Source organism: Salmo salar, chromosome 15, assembly GCF_965601325.2.
Source record: "Salmo salar chromosome 15, fSalSal1, whole genome shotgun sequence".
Lineage (NCBI taxonomy): Eukaryota > Metazoa > Chordata > Actinopteri > Salmoniformes > Salmonidae > Salmo > Salmo salar.
The window spans coordinates 17,343,119-17,355,883 of record NC_138305.1 but is presented as its reverse complement, the minus strand read 5'-3'; the positions used below and the strand labels follow the sequence as shown (position 1 = coordinate 17,355,883).

Genomic DNA, 12,765 nt, shown 5'->3' with positions numbered 1-12,765 from the left:
TATTTAGGGCTAACTTATTCCTTTCCACCCACTCTGAAACTAACTGCAGCTCTTTGATAAGTGTTGCAGTCATTTCAGTCGCTGTAGTAGCTGACATGTATAGTGTTGAGTCTTCCGCATACATAGACACTCTGGCTTTACTCAAAGTCAGTGGCATGTCGTTAGTAAAAATTGAAAAGAGCAAGGGGCCTAAACAGCTACCCTGGAGAATTCCTGATTGTAACTGGATTATATTTGATAGGCTTCCATGAAAGAACACCCTCTGTGTTCTGTTAGACAAGAAACTCTTTATCCACAATATAGCAGGGGGTGTAAAGCCATAACACATACGTTTTTCCAGCAGTAGACTATGATCAATAATGTCAAAAGCTGCACTGAAGTCTAACAAGACAGACCCCACAATAATTTTTTCATCAAATTCTCTCAACCAATCATCAGTCATTTGTGTAAGTGCTGTGCTTGTTGAGTGTCCTTCCCTATAAGCGTGATGAAATTCTGTTGTCAATTAGTTGACTGTAAAATAGCATTGTATCTGGTCAAACACCATTTTTTCCAGAAGTTTACAAAGGGTTGGTAACAGGCTGATTGGTCGGCTATTTGAGCCAGTAAAGGGGGCTTTACTATTCTTAGGTAGCGGAATGACTTTAGTTTCCCTCCAGGCCTGAGGGCACACGCTCTCTAGTAGGCTTAAATTGAAGATGTGGCAAATAGGAGTGGCAATATCGTCTGTTATTATCCTCAGTAATTTACATCCAGATTGTCAGACCCTGGTGGCCTCTTCCACACTGAGTTTATGGAATTCAAAAGTACAATTCTTGTCTTTTATAATTTGGTCAGTTATACTTGGATATGTAGTGTCAGCATTTGTTGCTGGCATGTCATCCCTAAGTTTGCTTATCTTGTTAATGAAAAAGTAATTAAAGTAGTTTGCAATATCAGTGGGTCTTTGTGATGAAAGAGCCACCTGATTCAATAAATGAAGGAGCCGAATTGGCATTTTTTCCCAAAATTTCATTTAAGGTGCCTCAAAGCTTTTTACTGTCATTCTTTATATAATTTATCTTCGTTTCATAGTGTAGATTGTTTTTATTTTTATTTAGTTTAGTCACATGATTTCTTAATTTGCAGTACGTTTGCCAATCAGTTGTGCAGCCAGACTTATTTGCCATTCCTTTTGCCTCATCCCTCTCAACCATACAATTTTTCAATTCCTCATCAATCCACGGGGATTTAACAATTTTTACAGTACTTTTTCTTAATGGGTGCTTATTAGTAACTGGAATAATTAGTTTCATAAATGCGTCAAGTGCAGCGTCTGGTTGCTCCTCATTACACACCACAGACCAGCAAATATTCTTTAGATCATCAACATGGGAATCACTACAAAACTTATTGTATGACCTCTTATACACTATATTAGGCCCAGCCTTTGGAACTTTGGTTTTCCTAGATATGGCTGCTATACTGTGATCACTACATCCTATGGATTTGGATACTGCTTTAAAGCAAATATCTGCAGCGTTAGTAAAGATGTGATCAATACATGTTGATTTAATTCCTGTGCTGTTTGTAACTACCCTGGTAGGTTGACTGATAACCTGATCCAGGCTGCAGACACTGGTTACAGTTTGAAGTGTTTTTCCTGTGTGGGCAGCTTGATGATAGCCAGTCAATACTTAAATCACCCAGAAAATATACTTCTCTGTTGATATCACATACATTATCAAGCATTTCACACATATTATCCTGATACTGGGGTGGCAGGTAGCCTAGTGGTTAGTGTGTTGGGCCGAATGGTTGCAAGTTCAAATCCCTGAGCTGACAAGGTAAAAATCTGTCTTTCTACCACTGAACAAGGCAGTTAACCCACTGTTCCTAGGCCGTCAATGAAAATAAGAATTTGTTCTTAACTGACTTGCCTAGTTAAATAAAGGTTAAATAAAAAAAACAGCTAGTTATCATTAAGATTATATATATAAAGGTAAAATAAACTGACTGTTAGCACTTGGTGGTCTAGAGCAGCTTCCCACCAGAATAGGCTGTAGCCATATTACTTCAACAGTATTTAACATTAGATCGTCTCTGAGCTTTACAGGAATGTGGTTCTGAATATAGACCGCAACACCGCATCCGTTGGCATTTCTGTCTTTTCAGTAGATGTTATAACCATGTATTGCTACCACTGTATCATCAAAGGTATTATCTAAGTGAGTTTCAGAGATAGTCAGAATATGAATGTTATTGACTTCATGGACCTTGTTTCTTAGGCTACATATGTTAATATGGGCTATTTTTTAGCACTTTTCTGTGTTGCTTGATTGTTTTTAATGCTTAACTGGGAAGCTTATCAGAGGTGGACTTACTCATGGTATTTACATTGGAGCTGATAGTGCAGGGTGAGCTGCATGAAGTGGCCTTCATAAAATCGCACCCCACCTCAGTGCTAACAGTGTAACTCTGGTTTATAGGGTAATGATTACTGCTTACAATAGCTGTAGAATAAACAGATGTATTCGGTGCAATTAGGGGTACATAAATTAAATTACTTACATTGTGTTTGCCAATGCCCCTAAGATCATGTACATTTGATGCAGCATTGTCACAACAGTAGGGATTAACTGAGCTGGTCCTGGATCATTTACCAGTCATTGTTTCAACGCAGCCTTGAAATTAGGCTACCTACCCCAAGCCTTGAAAGCCTTGGGGCGGCAGGTAGCCTAGTGGTTAGAGCGTTGCACTAATAACCCGAAAGGTTGCTAGATCGGATCCCCGAGCTGACAAGGTAAAAATCTGTCGTTCTGCCCCTGAACAAGGCAGTTAACCCACTGTTCTTAGGCCGTCAATGAAAATAAGAATTTGTTTATAACTGACTTGCCTAGTTAAATAAAGGTAAAATAAATAATGATGCGTGGACAGAGTCCAGGAGCCAAGATGATTTGGATGGACTCTGTCATTCCTGTAGAGTATCTTCTGTTTCCAGAAGGTGTCTATGTTAGCAATAAAAGTGACTCCAGCAGAGCTACAGTATTCTTTTAACCAGATGTGTAATGCCAGCAGTCTGCTGAATCTTTCACACCCGCGGCACAACGAGGGTACTGGACCTGAAATGAATGGCCATTTTTGGAGTCAGTTCTTTAAAATCAATTTTCAGATGTTCCAAGCTAGCCCTCCTCATGTCGTTTGACCCCACATGGACTACGACAGTTTGCTTGCTAAAAGTAGCTACTTCACTCATGTAGTCATCTGCATGCAAGCAGTTGCTACATTGAAAGTCAACGCGGTCCACAATGTCCTGGAACAAAGCAAAGTAAACACAGCTCCTGCAGCGCTGGAAACGTTCAATAGCGACCTCCATTTGAGACCGCCAAGCCAGCTAAGCTAGCTGGGCTTTCGACGTCTCTCCCTGTAATGGCTGTCGTCGGAATGAGACCAAAGCGCAGCGTGGAAAGTGTTCATGATGTTTTACTTTCACCAAAAACACTCAAACAAAAATAACAAAAAATGAAACGAAAGTGCACAGTTCTGTCAGGTACAGATATGAAACATAAAGCAACTAACAACAAAACACAGGTGGAAAAAGGCTGCCTAAGTATGATTCCCAATCAGAGACAACGATAGACAGCTGCCTCTGATTAAGAACCACACTCGGCCAAAAAACAAAGAAATAGACAACATAGAATGCCCACCCACATCACACCCTGACCTAACCAAATAGAGAAATAAAACGGCTCTCTAAGGTCAGGGCGTGACAGTACCCCCCCTCCCCCCCCCCCCAAAGGTGAGGACTCCCGGCCGCAAACCTGAACCTATAGGGGAGGGTCCGGGTAGGCATCTACCCTTGGTGGCGGCTCCGGTTCGCTGATCCCTCCGCTTTTGTGGAACCGGAACGTGGATCATCGCCGGAGGAACCGGACCGTGGATCATCGCCAGAGGCTCTAAACTGCCGACCGTCGCTGGAGGCTCTGGACTGCCGACCGTCGCTGGAGACTCTGGACTGCGGAACGTCGAAGGAGACTCTGGACTGCGGAACGTCGTTGGAGACTCTGGACTGCGGAACGTCGCTGGAGACTCTGGACTGCGGACCGTCGCTGTAGGCTCCATGCCATGGATCATCACTACAGGCTCCGGGCCATGGATCATCACTGGAGGCTTCGTGCCATGGATTATCACTGGAGGCTCCGGGCCATGGATCATCACTACAGGCTTCGTGCCATGGATGATCACTGGAGGCTTCGGACCATGGATCATCACTGGAGGCTTCGGACCATGGATCATCACTGGAGGCTTCATACGTGGAGCCGGAACAGGTCTCACAGGACTGGGGAGACGCACTGGAGACCGGGTGCGTGGAGCTAGCACAGGATATCCTGGGCCGTGGAGGCGCACTGGAGGTCTGGAGCGTAGGGCTGGCACAACCCGTCCTGGCTGGATGCTCACTGTAGCCCGGCAAATGAGGGGCGCAGGCAACGAGCGCACCGGGCTGTGAATGCGCACCGGAGATACGGTGCGCATCACCGCATAACACGGTGCCTGACTGGTCACACGCTCCCCACGGTAAGCACGGGGATTTGGCTCAGGTCTCAACCCTGACTCCGCCAATCTCCCCGTGTGCCCCCCCCAAAAAACGTTTTTGGAGCTGCCTCTCGGGCTTCTGTTGTTGCCGTGCTAATTCCTCGTAACGTCGCCGTTCTGCTCTCGCTGCTTCTATCTCCTCCTTCGGACGGCGATACTCCCCGGCCTGCCTCCAGGGTCCTTTCCCGTCTAGGATTTCCTCCCAAGTCCATTCGTCCTGACCACGCTGCTTGGTCCTTTGGTGGTGGTTAGTTCTGTAACGGCTGTTGTCGGAATGAGACCAAAGCGCAGCGTGGAAAGTGTTCATGATGTTTCATTTTCACCAAATTAACTCAAACAATTTTTTTTTTTTAAATGAAACGAAAGCGCACAGTTCTGTCAGGTACAGATACGAAACATAAAGCAACTAACCACAAAACACAGGTGGAAAAAGGCTGCCTAAGTATGATTCCCAATCAGAGACAACGATAGACAGCTGCCTCTGATTAGGAACCACACTCGGCCAAAAAACAAAGAAATAGACAACATAGAATGCCCACATCACACCCTGACCTAACCACATAGAGAAATAAAACGTCTCTCTAAGGTCAGGGCGTGACACTCCCCCTATACGGAATCTGGCAGGATCCCGGAACAGACAGCAGCGCTCACAGCAATTTAGCCCAACAGAGCCGCAGGATTCAAAATAAAATACAAGTATATTAAAACACTGTCAGCTTTTAAACCGAGGTCTGTAGTTCTGGTTTTGTAAGGTTGTGTATTTATTTTCTTAGTCAACCTTGTGTTCTGTTTCATTGTGTTCTTGAACGTAGCCCCGTCTTTCATTGTGTTCATTGATTTCACCTGTTAGTTACTCACCTGGTCTCATCAGCTCCTTATTTAGTTCAGTTCATTCTGTTTGTGCCTTTGTGAGGTATTGTTCGTTTTGACTCTACTAAGCCTTTTCCCAGCTCGTTTGTGAGAACCAGTTATAGCCTTCAGTCCTAGTTTTGATTCACCTGCCTGTTTGCCTACCTGTGTATGACCATTGCCTGCCTGTGACCATGATTCCTGCCTTCTGCGAAGGTGAAATAAACACCTGCCGCGCACTGCTCGTGGATCTGCACCTTTTTCTCCTCGAGTACTCATTACAGGTTTCAGCGTTTGACAGTGTTCAACAACAACAAACACACGTCGCGCTCTGATGATGTCAGTGTCAGGTGGTATGAGGAAGTGAATAACTGTTCTGTACTGAATAAGAGAGAGAGAGAGAGAGTGCTCTGTACTGAATAAGAGAGGTGTGTGTGTGTGTGTGTGTGTGTGTGTGTGTGTGTGTGTGTGTGTGTGTGTGTGTGTGTGTGTGTGTGTGTGTGTGTGTGTGTGTGTGTGTGTGTGTTTTCCTTGTAGTGACCAGAAGTCCTCACAGGGATAGTAAAACATATACAATTTGGACAAGTGAGGCCGGTCCCTACAAAGAAAAAGCTAGGTGTTAAGTTTAGCGTTAGGATTACAATTAGGGTTAGAATTAGGATTAGAATTAGGTTTAGGTTTAGGGGTTTGGGGTTAAGGTCAGGGATAGTAAAACTAAAGTGTGTATGTGAGAGTGTGAGTGTGCTTGTGGGTCTTGTTGTGTCTGAGCAGCCTGACAGATCCCCTAACCCTAACCCCTAACCCTAACTCTAACCCCTAACCCTAACCCCTAACCCTAACCCTAACCCTAACCCCTAACCCTAACCCTAACCCTGACCCTAACCCTAACCCCTAACCCTAACCCTAACCCTGACCCTAACCCTGACAGATCCCCATTCAGACACAACCTATTAGCTGGAATTTAGCCATCAAGGATTACACACATGGGTTGTTTTACTATCCTTGTGGGGACCAAACAATTGATTCCCATACAAAATGATATTTCCCTAACCCTTAACCTAGCACTAACCCCAAACCCTAACCCTAACCCTAACCCCAAACCCGAACCCTAACCCTTAACCTAGCACTAACCCCAAACTCTAACCCTAACCCCAAACCCTAACCCTAAACCCCAACCCCAAACTCTAACCCTAATTGTAACCCAAACACCAAACCCTAACCCCAAACCCGAACCCCAACTCCAAACCCCAACCCTAACCCCAAACCCCAACCCCAAACCCCAACCCTAACCCCAAACTCTAACCCCAACCCCAAACTCTAACCCTAATTCTAGCCCTAATTGTAACCCAAACCTCTAAGCCTAAAATATCCCTTTTCCTTGTGGGGACAGAGAAATGTCCCCACTTGTTTGAAGAAAAACACACACACACACACACACACACACACACACACACACACACACACACACACACACACACACACACACACACACACACACACACACACACACACACACACACACACACACACACACACACACACACACACACACCGGAGGAAAGGGGGAGGATAGGAGAGAGAGAGAATGGTGTTGATGACTCACAGAAAGAGTGTGGTTGTGATGTCTGTTGGGTGGACTGGCTAAACTCCCCTCCTCTGGGCCCACATGGACCGCTCTGTCTTCACTCTGTCACAGATACAAACTGTTATTACAGACGTAACACTCCGGTACAGACGCAACACTGGTACAGACACAACACTCCGGTACAGACGCAACACTCTGGTACAGACACAACACTCTGGTACAGACGCAACACTCTGGTACAGACACAACACCGTTATTACAGACGCAACACTCTGGTACAGACGCAACACCATTATTACAGACGCAACACTCTGGTACAGACACAACACCGTTATTACAGACGCAACACTCTGGTACAGACGCAACACTCCGGTACAGACGCAACACTCTGGTACAGACGCAACACTCTGGTACAGACACAACGCCGTTATTACAGACACAACGCCGTTATTACAGACACAACGCCGTTATTACAGACACAACGCCGTTATTACAGACACAACGCCGTTATTACAGACACAACGCCGTTATTACAGACACAACACTGTTATTACAGACACAACACCGTTAATACAGACACAACACCGTTATTACAGACACAACACCGTTAGTACAGAGAACACCGTTATTACAGACACAACGCCGTTATTACAGACACAACGCCGTTATTACAGACACAACGCCGTTAGTACAGACACAACACTGTAATAACAGACACAACACCGTTAGTACAGACACAACACTGTTAATACAGACACAACACTGTTAATACAGACACAACACCGTTATTACAGACACAGCACCGTTATTACAGACACAGCACCGTTATTACAGACACAACACCGTTATTACAGACACAACGCCGTTATTACAGACACAGCAGTGTTAATACAGACACAGCAGTGTTATTATAGACACAGCACCGTTATTACAGACACAACACCGTTATTACAGACACAGCAGTGTTAATACAGACACAACGCCGTTATAACAGACACAACACCGTTATTACAGACACAACACCGTTATTACAGACACAACACCGTTATAACAGACACAACACCGTTATTACAGACACAACACTGTAATAACAGACACAACACTGTTAATACGGACACAACACTGTTATTACAGACACAACACTGTTAATATAGACACAGCACTCAGTTACAGACACAACACAGTTATTACAGACACAACACTGTTAATACAGACACAGCACTCAGTTACAGACACATCAATATGTTACAGACACATCAACCAGAGGTTTCACTGCAGAGCCCTCTAACATGGGTGATTAGTGAACATTCCCTCAGAGTGTTTAGTCTGTGTTCCTCTGAGAACAGCAGCTAGTGGTGCGTTCTGTGACCTTGCAGTTTCCTTTATCTGTGACAGGTTGAAGCATGAAGGCAAGAAGACATGGAGGAACCAGACCATAAAGAAAATCTCTCTCCTGTTCTCTCTCTCTCTCTATCTCTCTGAGCTGTGATAGTGGAATGGTTGCTAAGGAGGAGAAACTGCTTAGCAACCGTCTCCAGAGCTGCTGTGCTGACTAAACCTCTGATGTCACTTCCCTGACGATCAGCATAGAAACCACCCAGGTAACCTATGCCCCCCCCACCCGCTAACACACACAGACACACACACACACACACACACACACACACACACACACACACACACACACACACACACACACACACACACACACACACACACACACTAACACACACACGCACGCACGCACGCACGCACGCACGCACGCACGCACACACACACCACGCACACCCTCCCCATCTCTCTCTCTCCCTCCCTCCCTCCATCCTCCCCCCTCAATTTTTTAAAATTTCTCCCTCCCTCCCCCTCTCTCTCTGTCTCTCGCTCTCTCTCACCCCCTGCTCTCTCCCTCCCTATCTTTGGTCTATTTTGATCTTTGGCAGGTTATTTAGGGCTGCTGTTGTTGCTAAGCAACCAGACGGGTAACTGGGAGACAGGGGGAAAGTCCCACTGCCGCAGACAGGTCCCGAAAATACCTCCTCTCTCTTTCTCTCTCTCATCCTCTGTCTGTCTCTATTTCAGCCTCCTCTCTCCCTGTCTCCCTCCTCCTCTCTCTATATCTCCCATCCTCTGTATGTCTGTCTCCCTCCTCTCTCTCTCTCTCTCTCTCTCTGTCTCCCTCCTCTCTCTCTGTCTCCCATCCTCCTCTTTCTGTCTCCCATCCACTGTCTGTCTCTCTCTCTAACCCTCTCCCTCCCTTTCTCCTTCCCTCCCTTCTCTCCCTCCCTCCTCTCTTTCTCTCTCTCCCTGCCTGCTCCTCTCTCTCTCTCTCCCTCATCCTCCCTCCCTCCCTCCCTCCCTCCCTCGCTCCCTCCCTCCCTCCCTCCCTCCCTCCCTCCCTCCCTCCCTCCCTCCCTCCCTCCCTCCTCCTCCTCTCTCTCATCATCCTCTCTCTCCCTCCTCTCTCTCTCTCCCTCCTCTCTCTCTCTCCTCCTCTCTCTCCCTCCACTCCCTCTCTCCTTCTCTCTCATCATCTTCTCTCTCTTTCCCTGTCATCTCTCTTTCTATTTTCCTTCTCTGTCTCTTCCTTCTCTCTCTTGTGTGCACAGTATGATAGTACAACATCCCATTAGGAACACCACAGACTGACCAGGTGAATCCAGGTGAAAGCTATGATCCCTTATTGATTTCACTTGTTAAATCCACTTCAAGCAGTGTAGATGAAGGGGAGGATGACAGGTTAAAGAAGGATTTTTAAGCCTTGAGACAACTGAGACATGGATTGTGTATGTGTGCCATTCAGAGGGTGAATGGACAAGACAAAACATTGAACTGCCTTTGAACGAGGTATGGTAGTAGGTGCCAGGCTCACCGGTTTGTGTCAAGAACTGCAACGCTGCTGTTTTTTTTAACGCTCAACAGTTTCCTGTGTGTATCAAGAATGGTCCACCACCCAAAGGACATCCAGCCAACTGGACACAACTGTGTGAAGCATTAGAGTCAACATGGACCAGCATCCCTGTGGAACGCTTTTGACACCTTGTAGAGTCCATGACCTGATGAATTCAGGCTGTTCTGAGGGCAAATTCGTGCAACTCAATATTAGGAAGGTATTCCTAATGTTTTGTCCACTCAGTGTATTTTGGTGCCTATACATTCAGCTGGATCTACAGACATGGCAGCTCTGCTTCTGGCTCCTAAACAACTTTGCAGTATTTTGTTTTTTGTGTGTTCTTTCTTACATTATTAGCCTACGAATGTGTTTGTGTCATATCACCTCTACCTGACACCCTAGAATGTGTTTGTGTTTCATATTTTTTATTTATTTTTTTATTTCACCTTTATTTAACCAGGTAGGCTAGTTGAGAACAAGTTCTCATTTACAACTGCGACCTGGCCAAGATAAAGCATAGCAATTCGACACATACAACAACACAGAGTTACACATGGAATAAAGAAACCATACAGTCAATAATACAGTAGAACAAAAGAAAACAAAAAGTCTATATACAATGTGTGCAAATGAGGTAAGTTAAGGGAGGTAAGGCAATAAACAGGCCATAGTGGTTAAATAATTTCAATATAGCAATTAAACACTGGAATGGTAGATGTGCAGAAGATGAATGTGCAAGTAGAGATACTGGGGTGCAAAGGAGCAAGATAAATAAATAAATACAATATGGGGATGAGGTAGGTAGATAGATGGGCTGTTTACAGGTGGGCTATGTACATGTGGAGTGATCTGTGAGCTGCTCTGACAGCTGGTGCTTAAAGCTAGTGAGGGAGATAGGAGTCTCCAGCTTCAGAGATTTTTGCAGTTCGTTCCAGTCATTGGCAGCAGAGAACTGGAAGGAAAGACGACCAAAGGAGGAATTGGCTTTGGGGATGACCAGTGAGATATACCTGCTGGAGCACGTGCTACGGGTGGCTGCTGCTATGGTGACCAGTGAGCTGAGATAAGGCGGGGCTTTACCTACAGAGACTTGTAGATAACCTGTAGCCAGTGGGTTTGGCGATGAGTATGAAGTGAGGGCCAACCAACGAGAGCATGACCATAGTGTATGGGGCTTTGGTGACAAAACGGATGGCACTGTGATAGACTGCATCCAATTTGTTGAGTAGAGTGTTGGAGGCTATTTTATAGATGACATCACCGAAGTCGAGGATCGGTAAGATGGTCAGTTTTACGAGGGTGTGTTTGGCAGCATGAGTGAAGGAGGGTTTGTTGCGATATAGGAAGCCGATTCTAGATTTAATTTTGGATTGGAGATGCGTAATGTGAGTCTGGAAGGAGGGTTTACAGTCTAACCAGACACCCAGGTATTTGTAGTTGTCCACGTATTCTAAGTCAGAGCCGTCCAGAGTAGTGATGCTGGACGGGCGAGCAGGTGCGGGCAGTGATCGATTGAATAGCATGCATTTAGTTTTACTTGCATTTAGGAGCAGTTGGAGGCCACGGAAGGAGAGTTGTATTGCATTGAATCTCATCTGGAGGTTAGTTAACACAGTGTCCAAAGAAGGGCCAGAAGTATACAGAATGGTGTCATCTGTGTAGAGGTGGATCAGAGAATCACCAGCAGCAAGAGCAACATCATTGATATATACAGAGAAAAGAGTCGGCCCGAGAATTGAACCCTGTGGCACCCCCATAGAGACTGCCAGAGGTCCGGACAACAGGCCCTCCGATTTGACACACAGAACTCTATCTGAGAAGTAGTTGGTAAACCAGGCGAGGCAGTCATTTGAGAAACCAAGGCTGTCGAGTCTCCCAGTAAGAATATCACCTCTACCTTACCTGATACCCTAGACCCCCCACTTCAATTTGCTTACCGCCCCAATAGATCCACAGACGATGCAATCGCCATCGCACTGCACACTGCCCTATCCCATCTGGACAAGAGGAATACTTATGTAAGAATGCTGTTCAAATCAAAATGAACTTCTATGGGCTAGGTGGGAAGCTCACTATTCAACAGCCAGTGAAATAGCATGGTGCGAAATACAAAACAGCAAGAATCTCATAATTTCATTTTCTCAAACAATCAACTATTTACACCATTTTAAAGATAAACTTCTCATTAATCTAACCACATTGTCCGATTTCAAAAAGGCTTTACGGCAAAAGCATAAAATTAGAATATGTTAGGACATAAACAGCCAGTTTCCAAGCAAGGACATGCATCAAAAACAAACAAAAAATACAGCTAAATATTCACTAACCTTTGATGATCTTCATCAGATGGCACTCATAGGACTTCATGTTACACAATACATGTATGTTTTGCTCGATAAAGTTCATATTTATATCCAAAAACCCCATTTTACATTGGCGCGTGATGTTCAGAAAATGTATTCCCACCAAAACCACCGGTGAATGTGCACATCAATTTACAAAAATACTCATCATAAACGTTGATAAAATTTACAACAGTTATTGAAAGAATTATAGATATACTTCTCCTTACCTGTTGAGGTGTAGGGGGCAGTATTTTCACGGCCGGATGAAAAACGTACCCAAATTAAACTGGTTACTACTCTGGCCCAGAAACTAGAATATGCATATTATTAGTTGATTTGGATAGAAAACACTCTGAAGTTTCTAAAACTGTTTGAATGGTGTTTTTATTGTATTTGTTGAATTGTAGTTCTTCTTTTGATTCTCTATCGAAACTACAGTTTCTGTGGGGTCACGTTGCACTTCCTAAGTTTTCCATTGGCTGTCAACAGCCTTCAGAAAGTTCTTTCAGCATTCTCCTGTCACT

The 12,765-nt window shown here is 45.0% G+C and overlaps 1 protein-coding gene across 3 annotated transcripts in view; it reads right to left on the bottom strand.

Annotated features, from left to right (window-relative positions):
* LOC106570983 (DNA (cytosine-5)-methyltransferase 3A) overlaps nt 1-12,765 on the bottom strand; it is a 118,206-nt gene that overhangs the window by 100,330 nt on the left and 5,111 nt on the right. The window contains exon 3 of one of the 3 annotated variants that reach the window (XM_045695477.2): nt 7,025-7,108. The exons of 1 other annotated variant lie outside the window; for it this stretch is intronic. In XM_045695477.2, the coding sequence (XP_045551433.1) occupies nt 7,025-7,108 (84 nt within the window). Of the gene's footprint in view, nt 1-5,586; nt 5,725-7,024; nt 7,109-12,765 lie in introns of those variants that run through there. One more of the 3 variants, XM_045695478.2, reaches the window with a different exon arrangement.